Source organism: Girardinichthys multiradiatus, chromosome Y, assembly GCF_021462225.1.
Source record: "Girardinichthys multiradiatus isolate DD_20200921_A chromosome Y, DD_fGirMul_XY1, whole genome shotgun sequence".
Lineage (NCBI taxonomy): Eukaryota > Metazoa > Chordata > Actinopteri > Cyprinodontiformes > Goodeidae > Girardinichthys > Girardinichthys multiradiatus.
The window spans coordinates 34,544,745-34,561,766 of NC_061818.1; the positions used below are offsets into that span (position 1 = coordinate 34,544,745).

Below are 17,022 nucleotides of genomic sequence, written 5' to 3' on the forward strand. Positions count from 1 at the left end.
TCTATTTCAGTTCAGTCCATATTTAATGTTTTCCACGCTTTTGGAACTGTGTACAGCCAGTCAAAGAAACCGATCAATTGTATCAAAACATTATCCACATTCAGTCTTTCATTCTGATCTTGCATGGGTGCCTGGTTACTGTGAAAACAAAACATCTTGGTTATTAGTAGTAAAAGTTGATTAAAGTATTGGGAATATTATACAGCAACAAAAATGTATTTATTGATTTATGGTGACAGTTTATGTTATAAGCAGGGTATCATCAGCATAAGGTAATTACAAATCTTTCTACACAGTTGCATTTTTTAAGGGTTTGATATGTCAAATGTCAATATTTAAAAAATTGGTCACTAAGCCACAGTTGATGGAAGGCCTGTTAATCCAGCCATACAAAGAGGCCTTGCCATGTTGACCCTACACTGGAGTCTGCTTGTAGCTAGTATGACTGCCAATAGGTTGTAGTGTTACATTTTTCAAAACTTTAATAACTGCAAAGCCACAGCAACACTGCACTGATCATTGAGGGACTTTTATAGAACTGAAAAATTTTATATATCAGCCTAACCGATTGGTTTATATATTAATCCACTTCTAACTAGGAATTCTAAATGTCAATAAAAATTAAAAATTGAATTCTTCAGAGCCGATTAGGACAAACTTAAACTGGAGAAATGTCATCCTTGCAGCCAATCCTTTAGAGAACATTGAATCATTTTTGGATCAGCTTTAGTCTTTCCTGAGATTTGTTTTGGGCTAGCTTTGCACATACACACACACATGCACACACAAGCTTTTCTGCACCACAACGAGACAAGATGTTTCTAATTTTAGTTTTTATGTGCAGGGGAATAAAAGCAGAGCACACACTTCATCCATGCATTTAAATTTGAAGGCTTTATTCAATTGGAAAAGAGTGATATAACTATAACAACAAAATGTTATTATCACCATTATTGCATATTATTAACTAGTTATTAAATTTTAAAACTACACAACCAGTCAAAAGCCTTTAATAGTTCGAATAATGCTCAACAACCCCAAAAGTATTGAAAGGAGAGTCCCCCAGTCTCTGGCCTTGAATGAAGCCTTGGGGGTCACCACAGGATTAATCCAGTGAGAGGCCAGTACAAAGCTAATGAGGAGCAGCTCGAGGTTCTGCTGGGAGTTAAAGCTCAGATCTGAACCAGGCTTCACGTTCTCCTTCCCCAACTGTCAGCTGAGCTCAAAAAGGTTTTGGTTTTGGCTTGACAAGTACTCCTCTCAACCTTCTTTACTATTCCCAGAGGGGATAAATAATCAAATGAACTTTGGGACCATCTTACAGGATCAGCGCAGAGTTACTAACACTGTTTCAGAAAAGGTAAGCACTATGACATTACTGTAGGAGAGAACTGATTAGGACTAATATCTGTTGGTGTACAACACCCAGATAGGGAATTACACTGATTCATTAAAGGGACACAGAGAGGAAGAGGAAATAGGAAAATCTATGAAATGGACTTCTTTGCAGGCTTTACAGTGATAGAAACCAGACCCCTTCAGTAGCACAATGATCTGCCACTATCTCTGGTCTTAGCAAAGAGTTTGACCAGAAAGATGACATCTATAGAGCCCCACACTCTGTTTTTCAAGGATCCATATGGCCTTAATGCCATGCAATGTGCAGACATCACACAGATCAGCATGTGATGAGAAGAGACCCGGTGTGCATGGCCCATGCCAGGTCTGGTTTGGGCTGGTTGATGTCATAAATATGACCCCCCCCTTCCCGTTGGTGCTGAGAAACATTCCTTCTTCCTGCTCACAGCAACTTTTTCAGAGCCCATCTGTCTATCAGAAGCAGCTGCAGCATGTGTGCAGTGGCATCAGACATCTGGTTGGGGACTCTGCAAAGTGTCATCTAAACAAGATTTCAATTTAACCTGTTTCAACTGTTGATTAAAAATACATTTAAATACGTAAGTATGGGTCATGGGTTTGATTCCCAACTGGGGGTCTTTCTGCATGGAGTTTGCATGTTCTCCCCGTGCATGCGTGGGTTCTCACCGGGTACTCCGGCCTTTTGGGAATGCTTCACTTTCCTGTATGGAAAACACAAGGCAGACACATTTAGTGGCATTTCTGATAAAGATGTGAAAAGAGACTTGAAATAAATCCATTTGGTATCACATTGGGAAAATTTGGAAAAATCCAGCCTTTCATTTGAGTTCATTTGTTCAGTGTGGGAAAAAAAGTCCATTAAGAAATATTTGTTTTAACTAAATCACTTCTAGCACAGTTACTGGTGACATCGCTATCAATCCTTTGTAGAACACTTTTTTTGCCAACAGGACAGCACTTAGTCATCTTCTATAGTATTTCACAGGGTTGGAGCATTCAGAGAGAGGGATCTTTGACTGTTCCATTTCCAGTCTAGCATCTTTGATTCTCTATTATGCACCCTGATCTTCAGCTCACCCCACAAGTTTTCTATATGATTTAGGTTAAGAGATTTAAATAATAATATGAGAGGGTTAATTTTTGTTCTGGTGAACTATTTCTTTGTTGATTTGGCAACATATTTTAAATAATTTTCTTGTTGAATTACTTGAAGACAGTTTTTCTAAATAAGCAAACAAAAGTTAAAATATTCTGGTCCTTCAGAGAATTTGTCAAGCCTTGAATTTTAAGAAGGTTACCAAGGCCTTGGTAAGAGGAACAGCCCCACAGCATCACAGATCATTTTCCATGCTTAATGGTGAGCATGAGTTGCTTTTCCACATATTCATTCTTGGATTTACACTATCTAATCTGTCCAAAGATTATGGTTTCAATAAAAAACAAATCTTTCAGTTAAATGTTTGGTGCATGGTTGCTATTGATCTATGACAGTGTGGTGATATAATAAAGGATGATTTTTTTAAAGGCGTTGCACATTTTTACTGGAGGAGCCACAGATTACGAAATGGACTACTAAATGGATTGCCTTAAAATTTTATTAATCTATTTCCTTCTGTTTCTATCCATACAGATCCAAACCTTCCTACATACCTTTCTACCACAAATGATCTGTTAACATCGTCCTTCCCTGATTACCCCTTCCCGGGTGCCTCCAACAGCCCTTTGCCAAGTGGAGAGACAACCAATTCTAGCGGCGGTGCTCCTCACTTTCTTGGCCGCGGCCTCAACGAAAAGCTCATTCCTATTTACTGCTCTATCCTGGCTGCTATGTTGGTTGGCCTGGTGGCGTTCATTGTGTTTAAGAGGTCAGTCAAAAGCTTTTCTGTACTAAATAACGGTAACAGAATTGTACCTCAGGAACTAAGTTATTCATGATAGAAAGGGTGTACAGCTATAGATATCAGGGTGGTTCTTAAGGTTGATGCAATATTAGCACGAATGTTACCACAGGAAATATTCAGTGAAAAAAAAAACAATGTAATGTATAGAAATATTTAGTTCAGCTGTTGCTGGAGTGGCTTTGATCAGTTTCTTTAAAAGAGCCATAATGAGGTTTTTTCTCAAAGGAAGAAAAAACAAAACTTAATGCATTACAGAGATCACAGAATAATAAGGACATGTAGCTGCAAAACCAGTTCCTCCTACAGATACAAATTCGAATTGAAGCACATTTGAGGCAAGTAAACAAGCTGATTAGATGCACTGATTGTTTAAAACGTGCCATCCAAGGGAAATTTGAATGCCACACACATTTGCTCCATATGTACTCAATGTCATTCCCAAACAAAGGTGTTAACTGCACTTTTATTCAAAATCTCCTAAATATTTTATTGTTGATTTGTGAGTTATTTATATTTACCACAAGCAACTGTAGAGAACAGCTTAAGCTTATACATACATTGTAAAAGTTACATGATTGTAGATTTATTTAACTCTTACATAGAAATGAGAAAAAATCTAATCAAACCTATAAAATTTGTATGCCTGAGTCATTTTGATGGCACACTGAACACAGGGGTAGAGAATTAGCATTTTACATTTATAAAGATTTTTAGGTCAGCAACAATTGTCTTTTTGCTTTGGTGTGAAATTTGACTTGATGACTTGACTTGAGTCAGACTCAGTCACAGATTTGATGACTTTTAACTTGACTTGGACTTGAGCCCCTTTGCTTGAAATGACTTAATGCTCTCAATAAAGTGAAACATTTACCAAGCAAAATAATAATAGTAATAATAAGATATTTCTACTCATTATCTCACATCATTAATGCCTCCCCCCCAAAGAAATGTCATGCTTTCTAGCACTACTGAAGCATGTTTTCCTGTTGTGTTCACAGATTTAAAGAATAATAGTTCTAACTAGTTAATGGTGTTAGGAATTATGACACTACCATGTAATCTGGGTTTTTTATTGTTATCTAAAAATTGTTTTATGATTGCCTTCATCCATCCAATAATTTTCTTCTGCTACATCATATTTAGGGTTTTGTAAGGCAGTTGGGTTAGGGAGCTTATCCCAGCTGAGTGTTTAGGGATATCTTATTATGACTTGTTAATGACTTGAACTTTACACCAAAGGACTTGAACTTGAAGTGGGGATTGTTAGTCTTGACTTGTGACCTGACTTGAGACTTACTTGTGACTTAAGGCACTTAGTAATGAATTGGTCCCACCTCTGTCCTTTTGTTTATTGTCACAAGTTCAACGACATCAAATTGACAAATTGACTTGTTCATAGATTACCCTATTGCACAGATGACATCCCTGTTATGAGCATCTGAAATGGTCTTCCTTTGGCTGGACAGGCTCTTTGTTTGAGACAAGGTAAAGAGCTTTATCAGTAGAGGGGCAGCTCAGAGCAGAGCCACTGATCCTCTGTATCGATAGGAGTTAGTTGAGGCGGTTAATGCATTTGATAAGGATTTCTCCTGGATGCCTATTACAGGAGGTTTTCCAGGCACCTTCCACTGAATATCTGGCAGACAAAGAACTCACCAGAGAGAGTTCACATCCCCTCTTGCCTGGGAACGCCTTGAACTCCCCCTGAATGAGCTAAAAACGATGCCTGAGTCTGTCAGCTAGAATTGTTTCCTCTGTGACTCAATAGCAAATAAGCAGACAACATTAAGTGCTGCCATGAGTACTGCAACATAAGTAATGGAAAATGTGTTGTGAAGTAGTTGCAATCACATGGAGATTTTGCTCTTCGAAAGATGATGTTACCCATCAAAATAAACATGTCTGTGCTGTTCGTGCATGTGCAAGTTATGTTCTGTGGTGTTATAACTAATTTATTTCCTGGCAAACATAGCGGATGGTCGGGAATTTGCAGAGTGCAGAGATCATTTTTGCTCAAATCAGTGTATAAAGCAGTATATTTAATCTGTTTCTTAAATGAAAGTGTAGACAAATGCCTTAATAGCTGTGATGTTGTATAGATGTCACTCCTTATAAAAGTCATGCAAAATGTTAATTTTTACATCCTTTATACTATGAGAATTTTGTTTGTATAGGTTAAGAAAAAACATTGCTGATGTTGACAAAGAACCTTAATCAAATTTCATAATATATTAAGTCCCATCTTGTATTCTGTTATTTAACAGCTGGAATAGTTGCAAGCAAAACAAGCAAGCAGCTAATAACCGCGCCGCTACAAACAACCAGATGGTAACACCGGAGGGAGAGAAGCTGCACAGCGACAGCGGCATCTCAGTAGACACTCAGAGTCTGCAGGAGCAACAGCAGCAGCACGCACAGGCTGAAGCCCAGCCTCTGCCATCACGCTCACATACACAAGAGCAAATTGGTAAGCTTTCATATTTGCACCAAAACATTTTCAGCAACTTAGATGAAAGGCAAATAATAGTACTCTGAAATTGAGTTCTTACACATTGTGTGCACTGAGCTTTTATTAATAAGGTTAAAAAACAGATTTCTCTTTGCCTTGATAGCATATGCCGGAGGTTGTTTTGGCTATATTCACAAAAAATGGGCTGAAGGCACCATTCCACTTTGTAATACCTGACATTTTATTACAGAAACCTCAGGCTCACCAAAGTCACTACATTCCTTGTTTACTTTGTGATATTGAAGATGGCAAAGAAAGTCATCGTCAATTACATCAAGAAATTCCACTGTGAAGGGTTGTGGCGTTCTCAGCATGGAACAAGCATTCTCTTCTGAGTGAAAATGTGTTTCTGTGGGTGGATTAAGGTCAAACAGAATATATCAAATAAGAGCAGGACTGATTTGTGCATTTAGCTGCCAAAGGCTGATTGGTAAGCTCTGCATGATCTATTAGACATCAGGAAAGTTGAAAAAAAAAGGCAGAGAAGGATGCAGACCTCAAAGGCATAAGTTTCTCTGTAAACTTTTTCAGTCCCAACCATCAACATTTGACAGATATTTGAAACAGTTTTGGTTTTACTCTATATGTCAGGTATAATATTTAAGCACAAGTGCATATTGCCAATCTCTGATGTACATCTGTCTTCACTAGTTTATATTTGCCTCTTGGGATCTTAGAAAGTATTTTAAGGTCTGATTCGTCATCAAGCCAGACAAAATTGAAAAAGGTTTTTGTAAGATGAACTCAGCAAATGAACTCTGGCACGGAACCAACATTATGCACTTTGCTGATCTATAATAAAGCAATTTACTAAGCACTCAATTTGCTTCTATCGGTGGAGTGCTTTAAGAGGGATAAACATAGATTAAGTTTTCGGTACTGTAGTTTGTTAGCTTTCTGTCAGTTGTGCATTAAGATTATGCAACAGCGCTAAACACATACATGTAAAAGACCCTACACTTAGCTCTCAGCAAACCAAATCCTGAGGTTGTTTGTGCAAAATAACTGCAGAGTGCAGCGCTGAACATTGTTCTTCCATCACGTCATGGTTGTTTTGCTGTTGTTGATTCACATTTTGTATTTCTGATGTTAACCAAGTTACATTTCTCCTATTTTACCCCAATTTTGCTGTCTATCCACTTGTTTTGTGCTTTGTTTTGTATTATCTTTTGGTCATTTGCACTCCTCCGTGGTTATGTATGCATTATTTGTCATATTACCTTCATCTGTGGTTGTTTAGGTCTAAACTGGCTTTTCTTGTTTAATTAGAATTATTTTGCAGCCCTTTTGTGTCTATTTGACATGACTGATCTCTGTATTTTTGGGGTGTTACTTCATTTTACGGTAGTTAGTTTAAGTTATCTTCATACCCATTGTTTAATGGGCAAAAATCATCATATTTTAGAGCCAGAAACATACAAATCTTGAAAGTTTTGAACATAAATCACAATCTGCCTTTCTAATGTTGTTAAAGAAAATATATAATTTTAAAACACACTTCACTGACACAAACAGGGCCTTTTAAGTCATGCTCGCTAAAACAGAGAAGCACTAGCATATACAGATGACGCACTTACTTTTCTAATGACATGGTCTTGAAGCCTTTCTCTCTGTCTATGGCTGTAGACAGATAACAGATTGTTGTTTTTTTTTTTTTTTTACTTAATAGGTGTTTTTGTTATAAAATATGTAGAGTAGATGTGTGGTTGTTTATTGGCAAAAATTAAAACATTTGAGTACTTCAACTGTGTTATGCAGTGATGCTCCATTTTGTGTAACTTCCTCACTCTTCTGCACTTCTTTTTCACGCTTTTTAACACATTTCTCGATTTTAGTTGTGGAAAGGAATGTAGCCATTAGAGAGAGGAATCTTTTAAGATTCTTAGGTATTTGTAATCAGACACTCTGTTGGTGGTAAACAATTTTACATTTGAAACCCTTTAGAGTTGAACTGGAACATCATATAGTTTTTTAGCAATGAAAACCGGGTTGTACAATGTTCACATGTCAACTGTATGAAAAGATGGTTAGAGCAGATAAAGTACCTGATATGGCATGTATGTAACAGAATATATCACCTTTAGCATTAAAATGGAAATGGACATTGATACTCCTCCATCAAACAACAGGAGTGGCTCCAGGAATCATCCCTGGGGAACCCCCTTTGGCTACAAAAGGGGTCACCCAGAATAGGACAGAATTGGGCTGCACATTTGATGCAGACTGAATTGTAAAGATTCATGAAATAACATCTCTTTTACATGTACCTGAACTTGAAAACCTATTCTTAACCTATATGGTTGCATTAGGAACTTTAGCTATTCTGTAAACATCTTCCACAAGGTGTAGGAGTGTGTTCATAGTTAGATGAGAAAACTAGCTTTCGCTCTAATTTATCCCATATAAGTTATTGGAACACGTGAATTCATTGATTTGGTGTTGTGACTAAATACTTTTGGCAATATAGTTTATATAGATAAAAAGCTCTTACTAGAACTCCGCTTTAAAAAATGAAAGATCCTTTTAAAAAAGCATTTTCTCCTGATATGTAGACATAAGCTAAGGAGGGTTTTTATATAAAGAAACTGATCTTGCTTTCCTTCAAATTTAAATTGTGTCAGGTGTTTGAAATTGTTACACAGAGACAATATTATAAGATAAATCGCATACCAATCCATTATACTGAACTAGGGTAAAGGGTAAAGTTTGGGTTTTGTCTAAAAACCTCCTTCCTTCTTTCAAGTCAAGAAGAACAAAGCAAAACCAAAAAGGAATTTATATTGGAAGATTGGCTCAGCACTGGTTGAATCAGTGTCTCACTGGTTAACCCTGTCCCCTCGTTAACTTGTTGTCTCATTAGCAAGTGTTAGGAGATGGGATCCAGGCCTGGTCTCTTTGGCTTTACAAGTCGGATGTAAGCATTGGTGTTTAGCAGGTGATAATTGGCATTTAGCACCACTTGTCTGTGTGAAAGTGGTTTGAAAAAGAAGGAAAAGCTCAGGAAAAGCTGTAGAGGAGGCCGTAGATTCCTCCACAGCCAACTGGGTCTATTAAAACAGTAAAGAAGGGGGCGCCACAGAATTTTCACTATAAATCCATTATAATCACAGGGGGTTTCCTGTTTCCAGTGAACCATATTTTGCTGTTGGGTAAAAGAATTGGGAACAGTTCCATTCATCACAAGTCAAATAAGCTTTTATGAAAAGAAATAGAGCAGAGAAAATGTCCCTGGCTGTGACTGACAACCTTCAGAAAGGGGCATTCCCTGCATGCGTCACTGCCGAAGGGTGAGAGATCTTTCACTAAGGGTACTTGGCCTCGTTTCTGTCAGCTCGTCAAAGAGGCATCTATCTCTGCACCCTCTGTCTTCGCCCCTCACACTCTCCTTTACTCCGTCACTCTTCCCAATCATGCATAGAGATGGTGTTTAAAATTTAAACAAGAGCCTCAGCCTTGCTGTAATGCTCTATAATGCTTCCCTGTGCTACATTTGACCTCCAAAAAACCGAATAAAAGCTCACTCGAAAACAATTTGAAATATCTTGATGTAAACAATGTAGAGTAAAGATTAGTGTTAAAGCTCCAAAACTGACTGAAAATGGAACATCAGCAGGCTTCCAGACTAGAATATGAATAAAACCAACTGACCTTTACTAGGATCAAGGAAAAATCATCATGGTTCTCAAGGTAAAGCTGTGGAAATTGTTATAAAATGTCTTTACAATGAATACAAAAGGAGGAGATTTCAGATTCACAGACAGCCTCTATTAGGAGGATACAGAAGAATCTCCCTCAACACTTACGGTTAAGTTTTAGAATCTGATCTGCAAGCAGGAGCTCTATCACAGGTAATATTATACATTTACTGTATAATATTGTTGTCTCATGGCAAAATACAGTTTCAGGAATAGGTGACTCCAGTCATGAGGTGACTCATGACTGGTTTTGCATTAGGAGCAAAACTCGAGTATTTATGTTAAGATTGCCCTTCTGTAAAGAAATCAAGTGAAAAAGTTAAAATAGTCAACATAGAAACTTAAAATACCTTTGGACCCTGCGTCCACTGAATTTGCCCTAATGTAGAGGGATTTCATCATTAAAATAATGCTTGATACTGACTAGTTCCTGATTATGCAATGAGAATTTAATAGACTTTTTAGTTGATGTGAAAGAGAATCAGACATCAGACATGATAAGCACTGTGATAACATTTATGAAGGAGGAAGTAAATATCTATCCCTTAAAGAAAGAATTTATATTCATAGTTGCTTAACAAAATAGCTTTCAGTGTATTTTTAACAATTATTAAATAATAAGGCTGTTGCATTCAAAGTAACTTTGAAAGTATTTCATTAAATGATCCCCATACAACTTCATCTGAGTCCTTTTGATGCGGAGGAGTAGTGGCTGAACTCTGAGCTTAACCCAGATGACGGAGCTGCTCACCCTATCACTGAGGCTGAGCCATCCTATGAAGGAAGCTCATCTCAGCCACCTGCATCCAGCATCTGATTCTTTCAGTTATGATCCATATCTCAATGTCCTAGGTGATGGGATGGAACATAGAAAGACAAGGAAATTGAGAGCCGTACTTTTTGGCTCAGCTCTTTCTTCACACTGGGGCGGCTACCACACAGGCAATACTGACCAACATCCCAAAGGGAGCAATCCACCTTTTTTGGCGGAGAATATTCCCTCAGAAGTTGGCTGTCATCCTGGGTGCTTCACACTTAGTTGGCAACTGCAGCAAGGCACTCATGGCTTCATTTTAAGAAGAATCCTTCTTTGCCCAATGATCTCCAGAGGTTCCTGAGGAGTCCCCAGAACAGAACCAGCCTTCTTTATTAGCTTGCCGAGCTTTTTAAGTCCCTTTTTTCTGATGCTGCTACCCCAACAGATGATGGCAGAAGAGATCACACTGTGCACAACAGACTTATAGAAGATATGGAGCATCTTGCTGCAAACACCGAAGGTCCTAATATGCCTCAAGAAATACAGTCTGTTGTGTCCCTTCTTGTAGACGGCTTCACAGTTGCATCTCCATTCCAGTCTGTTGTCCAAAGTAACAGAGCTATACCAACCTGCTCCTACCTTGAGCGTCGCAATTCTAGAATACAAGGACCGGAGAGTCCTCATGGCACACCATACTGTAGCACCAACCAGAAACTGCCTTGGGGATCATAGTCATAAGCTTTCTCCACATTAGACTGCAACACAAAAATGGTGGAAAGCATAAACCAAAGCTCAAGGACAGCTTCTTTTAATTTTGTATTCTACTCATTTCATCCTGGTTTCAGTTGTGATGTTGTGGTAATAATATTAATATGTGAAAAATAGTCTGTATTTTTTCCGGCAAAAGAAAAATTTGTGAATAGTGGTGAATATGACAAGATATTTGTATATTTATACTGCACTGATGGATGGAAACAATACACATTTTATTTATAGTTATTAATAGTTATTGCAATAGTAATAAAAGCATTATTTACATGCATAAAAGTCTAAAATGTGTATATTATTTGCACACAGTGAGGTAAAACACTTGATTAACTACTTTATACTTTAAATAAATGGCTAAAACTAATTCTAGATGCCAAAAAAACATTCACTTTTAAACCAAATATATACTAAACTTAGAGTAAACTTCTATGAACTATTTAGACATTTAGATGCAGTTTCAAATGAGGTGTACATGTTAGAAAATTAGAAAAACAAAAGAGAAAGTGCTGAATTAAAGCCCACATAGTATGCATTCCAGTTCATAGATAGTTGTGCATTGGCTAGTGTCTGAGTGTTTCTGCTCTGTCTCCAATGATGGCAGCAGGGTCCTGGTTTAAACTGTATGGAAGTAAGTGCTGGAGTTTGGCCATCACTGGTCAGAATGACTGCGGATGCAGGGAGGAAGCTAAATGGTCTGGCTTATTAATCTTAGGGCAGATATCGTGATAAAATCTGTGTTCAAAGTTTTTCTTGGATGCTTCATGGAGTGCTGACCGAGAAAGGTACCCCCCTTTCTCAAAATGTTAAAGATACACTTGGTTGTGTTGCTCTTCCCTGACACAAAGATGCATTGATAAAGAAGAGCAAACACCCACTGCACTTTGGGGTCCACTCAGAATCGTCTCTTCATTCCTGAAGCGTTTCCTTGGCTCCCCTCAATATACACCAGGTTAAGAGGTTTGTGGGAAAAGGGAGCATTTGTTTCCCATCCGCATCTAGCTAATGACTTTAGTTTAAGTGGTTCGGATGGATCCATAACACCACAGGGCCCCTTTCAGGGTGAATTGTTTATAAGAGACAGCCTTCGGGATAAAACTGTGATGGCACAAGTGACAAATTTCTTTTCCATGATGTATTTCTCTTTATTTCCTCTTTGCAGTGGTGAGGGTGGATGGAAGCCCCAAGCCTGACTCGCCTCCACCCAAAGTCTGAAGAAGATGAAGAAGAGATGGCAGGGTCCAGAAACAGAAGGAAGGGGGTGCCACGCAGAGAATGTAAAAACAGACGTTGATTCATAATTCAAGTGGCCACAGAAAAACTTACACAGACCTTCCAATATGCTTGGGGCAACTGTTTGAGACTCTTCATCCCTGCATGTTGAGTCAAACTGTCATATATCGTGCCTGGACACAACAGCTATGGCAATATCAAACACAAGAACCAGTATAATGACATGCAACATAGTTATTAGGAGCTGCCAGTTTAACGCATACTACCCTTTTAACTTTTCAGTTTTACTTTTAAGTCCGTGTTCAGCTGCCATGTAACGTTTGTATTATTTTATTTCTCTTTACTTTGAGTACAGTTTTTCCCCTCCTGTATTTGTCTGTGGCATCCCACTGACAGTCCTTCTCCATAGGATTAACTCTGTTTGACACACATTGACATCAGCAATACAAAAAGTGGCAGGGGTGCCATGAGTCATTCCCAGTTTCTCCTGAAATCTCTTCCTACTGTATCATTCAATGACCAATTTTTAAATGAAATGTTTGTTTCATTGTTTGAGAATGGCTATGAGGACTCGTCCAGGCGAGTCATGTTTTGATGAGACTTCACTTATTTAGCCTGCACAATAATTAACTCGTTTTCTTGAATAATTAGACATCTCTTCATGTGTAGACAAGCTCCCTCTCTAGCAGTGCCTCCAGGGATTGTATTTCAGCAACTTCATGTTCATAACGTTGGTATCATGTTTGTGGTACTTTCATTTCGTGGCTTCAGTTACATATCTTAATCAGCAGGCTGCCTTCACTTTTGCTCTATGAAGCCTGGATGTGCAACATGAGAGGAACATCTCTGGACTGTGGAGCTGACTCACCAAGATGAGTCGTCTGAAGAGAAACGGGGGGGAAGCCTTTAGCGAAGCCAAAAAAACAAAAAAGAATCATGACTGCTAATTAAACTGCTTAAATGAGCTTGGGACTGGAAAATAAATTCTGCAAGAGAAATCCCATCCACAAAAGCCAAAAATTGGGGCACCCCTCAGAGGAAGCCGGGACTTCCACCCTCATATGTTTACTCCTTCAGGAAGGCATACAGCCTCTGCTTTGTTGCAAAGCAACAACACATGGCTTACCTAGGAGGCAGGTAGTAATTACCTCAGGGTTTTAGCTTCATTTACTCTCTACGCGCTATGCGATTCTTGCTGAAGCCTCAGTGTGACATCCTATTTTCCTCTTCTAAGTCAGAACCCACTGACATCTACTACATTTCCCAATTGAAAATAAGCACTTAGTCCAGGCTTACTTTTAGGGCTTGGTGGTATCTTTTATTATGGACAGCCTCTTAAATATGGCCCCCTTTCTGCTGCTTGCAGTAACTATAGAAGTGAGCTTAGATAACATGTAAATGACACATACTGTAGCCAAGCTTGACTGCATTTATCGCTTACAGCGGAACATAGATTCTCAGGATTTAACTTGTTATACTATGACTGAGATTAAATGGACATTTGGAAAATTGAAATAAACAACAGAGAAATAAATGCTTTGATTTGGTTGTTTAAATCCTGTTATTTTCAGAGCAATTTGTGACATACATTTGGGTACTAAACCAGATTTTTCTTCTTGCCTACTAAGCAAGTTTTGTACTGCCCTAACATATCAGGACAAATATTTTTAGCACAAACTGCCATCTTTTAATTGGGTTTGTGTGGAAATTATAAGCAGTTAATACCCTACCTGCAGTAAAACAGCTTTGTTGAGACCCTTGGTTTGAAGGAAATGAGATTATTTTCAATGAGCAATCAAACTAACAGCTAGTGATACCAAACAAATTGGATATCTGCCACCTTAAAACTTTTCAAGGCCTAAAAACTTCAGAGCAGTTAATGTAAAGGCTATTTTAAAGGCTTTTACATCTCTGTCACATTTGATTGTTATATAAACCAACATTCATGACCATTTACAATAAAGATCTTGTTGGTCCCCAATCCATTAGCCGAAATACTAATGGACTGCGAAATGGATTGTGGTAATTAAACTAAATCACAGTAACTTGCTGGTGGAAACTTAGAAGGAAAAAGGTAGTTGTTTAAACAAAGAAAATTTATTTATTTACTGTTTTGGAAAATGCTTCACTCTGACTGGCCTTTTGCCTGAATCACAACAACAGTTAATCCAGGTTTCTTAAATGTTATCATTTAAAGGCTAATAACTAATAACCTCACCACAAATGACAAACCGTCCCTTTAAACAGTTAGCCGACAGTTCTGTGAAAAAGCATTTGCCCCTTTTAGCATTTCTTCTTTTTTTTTGTAATGGTTCAGTTTCACTATACAGCCCCAGCTTGATCATTCCCAGCCCTCTAGACTCAAACAAACCCTTAAATAGAATCTGCCAGACAAAATTAATCAAATGTATTTTTTTTTGCATTTGAATCTGTTAGGGGACAAATACCTTTCCACTGCACTAGCATGTAAAGCTCACAAAAAAACATTAAGAAAATATACATGTACAAAAAGGTAAAGTCATTCTGTACTAACAGTATTCACACTTAAACTGAACAAGTTACAGTAATGTTTGCCTTGTTTACTATGCTAGTTGGGAGAGCAGGTTTTAGCTGACCTATATGTATCATAAGAATGTGCGCTTGTCTATAGATCTGATACTTTTAGGTACGAAAGATGTAAAAACATTTGTTTTATAGCATTAGAGTTGCAGAGTCCTGAATGAGTAGACTGATCACCTCATTATATCTTATATACTAGTTGTTCGGATTGACATAGATTTATCTAGAAATAACCAGACGGCTATTTTTTGAAAAAGTAATAAATCAATGTGTGGTAGTAGCATCTGCACAACTCTGATTTACAATACTTCCAAATGTGACACATTCATTTTCACCAACATTATCCAAGAGGTATCAGTCTTGTAATTTTAATCTCAGCAAAAGTGTGATTACATACAAAAATCTTCAAGAGACAAAAGATGTTTTTGCTTGTTAGCGGCGCTTCTATAGTTTAGTGATAGATAAGAAATGTCTTGCACAGGGAAGAAAACAGTGAAAATGAGTCATTACATCTTGTGTGGTGCTGCATGGATCAATAACATGTTCACAAACACACCAAGACAATTAAACTTCCTGGTCTCCTCACTTTGGATTCATGAATCATTGCAGCGTAATAAATGGAAGCAAACTGTAGCCTGCTGTAGTTTGCAGCTCTGTAGCAGATGTTGGTTTGAACACGTGACCACACACACAAAGAGGGAAGTGTATGATTCAATCCTTTATTGAGAGCCGGAGTGATTCATCCTGATCCTGATTCTGGCTGTGGCACTGACATTAAAGCAGACTTTGCTACAGTTTGTATGACTGACCAGAAAGTTGATTTAAAGGAGAAAAAAGAAATACCTCAACTCCATCTCTCCCCCGAGGTCCAATCAGCCCTCCAGCAGTGCACTCATCCTCCCTGAAGCTGACGTATTCTCTTTCCCCAACAGCTTGTGAAGTGAGACACTTTGTGAGAATGTACAGCGTGGGTATAAACAGAAAAAACATGCAAGACATGTTCAAAGGAATAGCTTTTATGTTTGCCCTGATTCTGTTGGTAAAAATTGTTTTTGTCCTTCCTTTTTTAGTTTGTTTTTACTACCAAGGGAACCACAATTTTGGAATGAGTATTTTTTCTAGGTGACGTTATTTTGTAGCACTTATTAGATATAATATGATTGCACTCAAAGAGTGTCCCACAGTTCAAGTGCCTGTGTACAGTGTCCAGTGTTTTTTGAGTTCAGATGTTTTAACTATATTCCTTGTTTTGTTGCATTCATTCTGCTTATGTTTTTTGTGCATTCTTTTATATGTTGGAACTAATGAAGGATTTTCAATTGAAGTCACAAGTATGGAGCCTTGGAGACTCAAGAAAACTGTAAAAACCTGGCACCATTATAAAGACTTACATTACAAACAGGTTGCCACTGAACACATACTGTATGTTAATATGATATAATAGGGTCATGTAGCATTTTGGAAACAAACCTGTCACCAGGTACTTTCTTTTTGAAACTCTCAAAATGAATGCTACTGTACAGGTTTAATGCATATACAGTAGTTTTAATATGTACCTCCATTATACAGGCGTCTGGACATGTAATCTGCAGTATAGTGATGTCTATGGGGAGGCTCACTGTGATTCTCTGTGATTATATTACTTGATACAGACACATCAGGACCTGGTTCACCCAAAAAGCTGAATGTCCTACGTAGTTAGCTACTAATGTAAAATGCATTGTGTAAATGTGAATTTCTTAGAGTTGATACAAGATAGAAAACATGCTTTAAAATGGGAAAAACAACTGAAATGTGTGCAAGTGAACAGTAATGAAGCCACAATAAAAAAGATTTAATTGCGCCCTTTGTCTAGTTTTTATTTGTTGGTAATCTGAGATGTTTGTGTTTAAATGCACAAATAAATGTGAGGTTACTTTTTCCTAAATCTGTATTTTTTGACAATGTTGTCAGGCCAAATAGGAAGTGAAACCAAGCCCAGGCTTTCTGCTTCCATAGGTGTTAGAAGGGAAAGCAGCATCAAGGTGCTGCTAATCATATGCAACTAAATAATTGATCATCAGCAAGCTTTACCACCTCCCTTAAATTAGGATTCTGTCTGTCTTACTGGAGAGTTAAACATTTTATTGTTTAGCAATGAACAATATTGTTCAGAGAACCATTATGAGGACATTTCTAAACAATTTAAAGTACATAAATGTACAGTGAGAAAAGTTATTTGCA

The 17,022-nt window shown here is 37.8% G+C and overlaps 1 protein-coding gene across 1 annotated transcript in view; it reads left to right on the top strand.

The window, feature by feature from the left end:
• Nucleotides 1–16,263, top strand: part of LOC124865036 (tumor necrosis factor receptor superfamily member 16-like) — a 36,851-nt gene extending 20,588 nt beyond the window's left edge. The window contains exons 4-6 of the mRNA XM_047360033.1: nt 3,011–3,245; nt 5,546–5,748; nt 12,170–16,263. Of these exons, the coding sequence (XP_047215989.1) occupies nt 3,011–3,245; nt 5,546–5,748; nt 12,170–12,222 (491 nt within the window). The 3' untranslated portion in view covers nt 12,223–16,263. The remainder of the gene's footprint in view (nt 1–3,010; nt 3,246–5,545; nt 5,749–12,169) is intronic.
• Nucleotides 16,264–17,022: the final 759 nt, after the last annotated feature.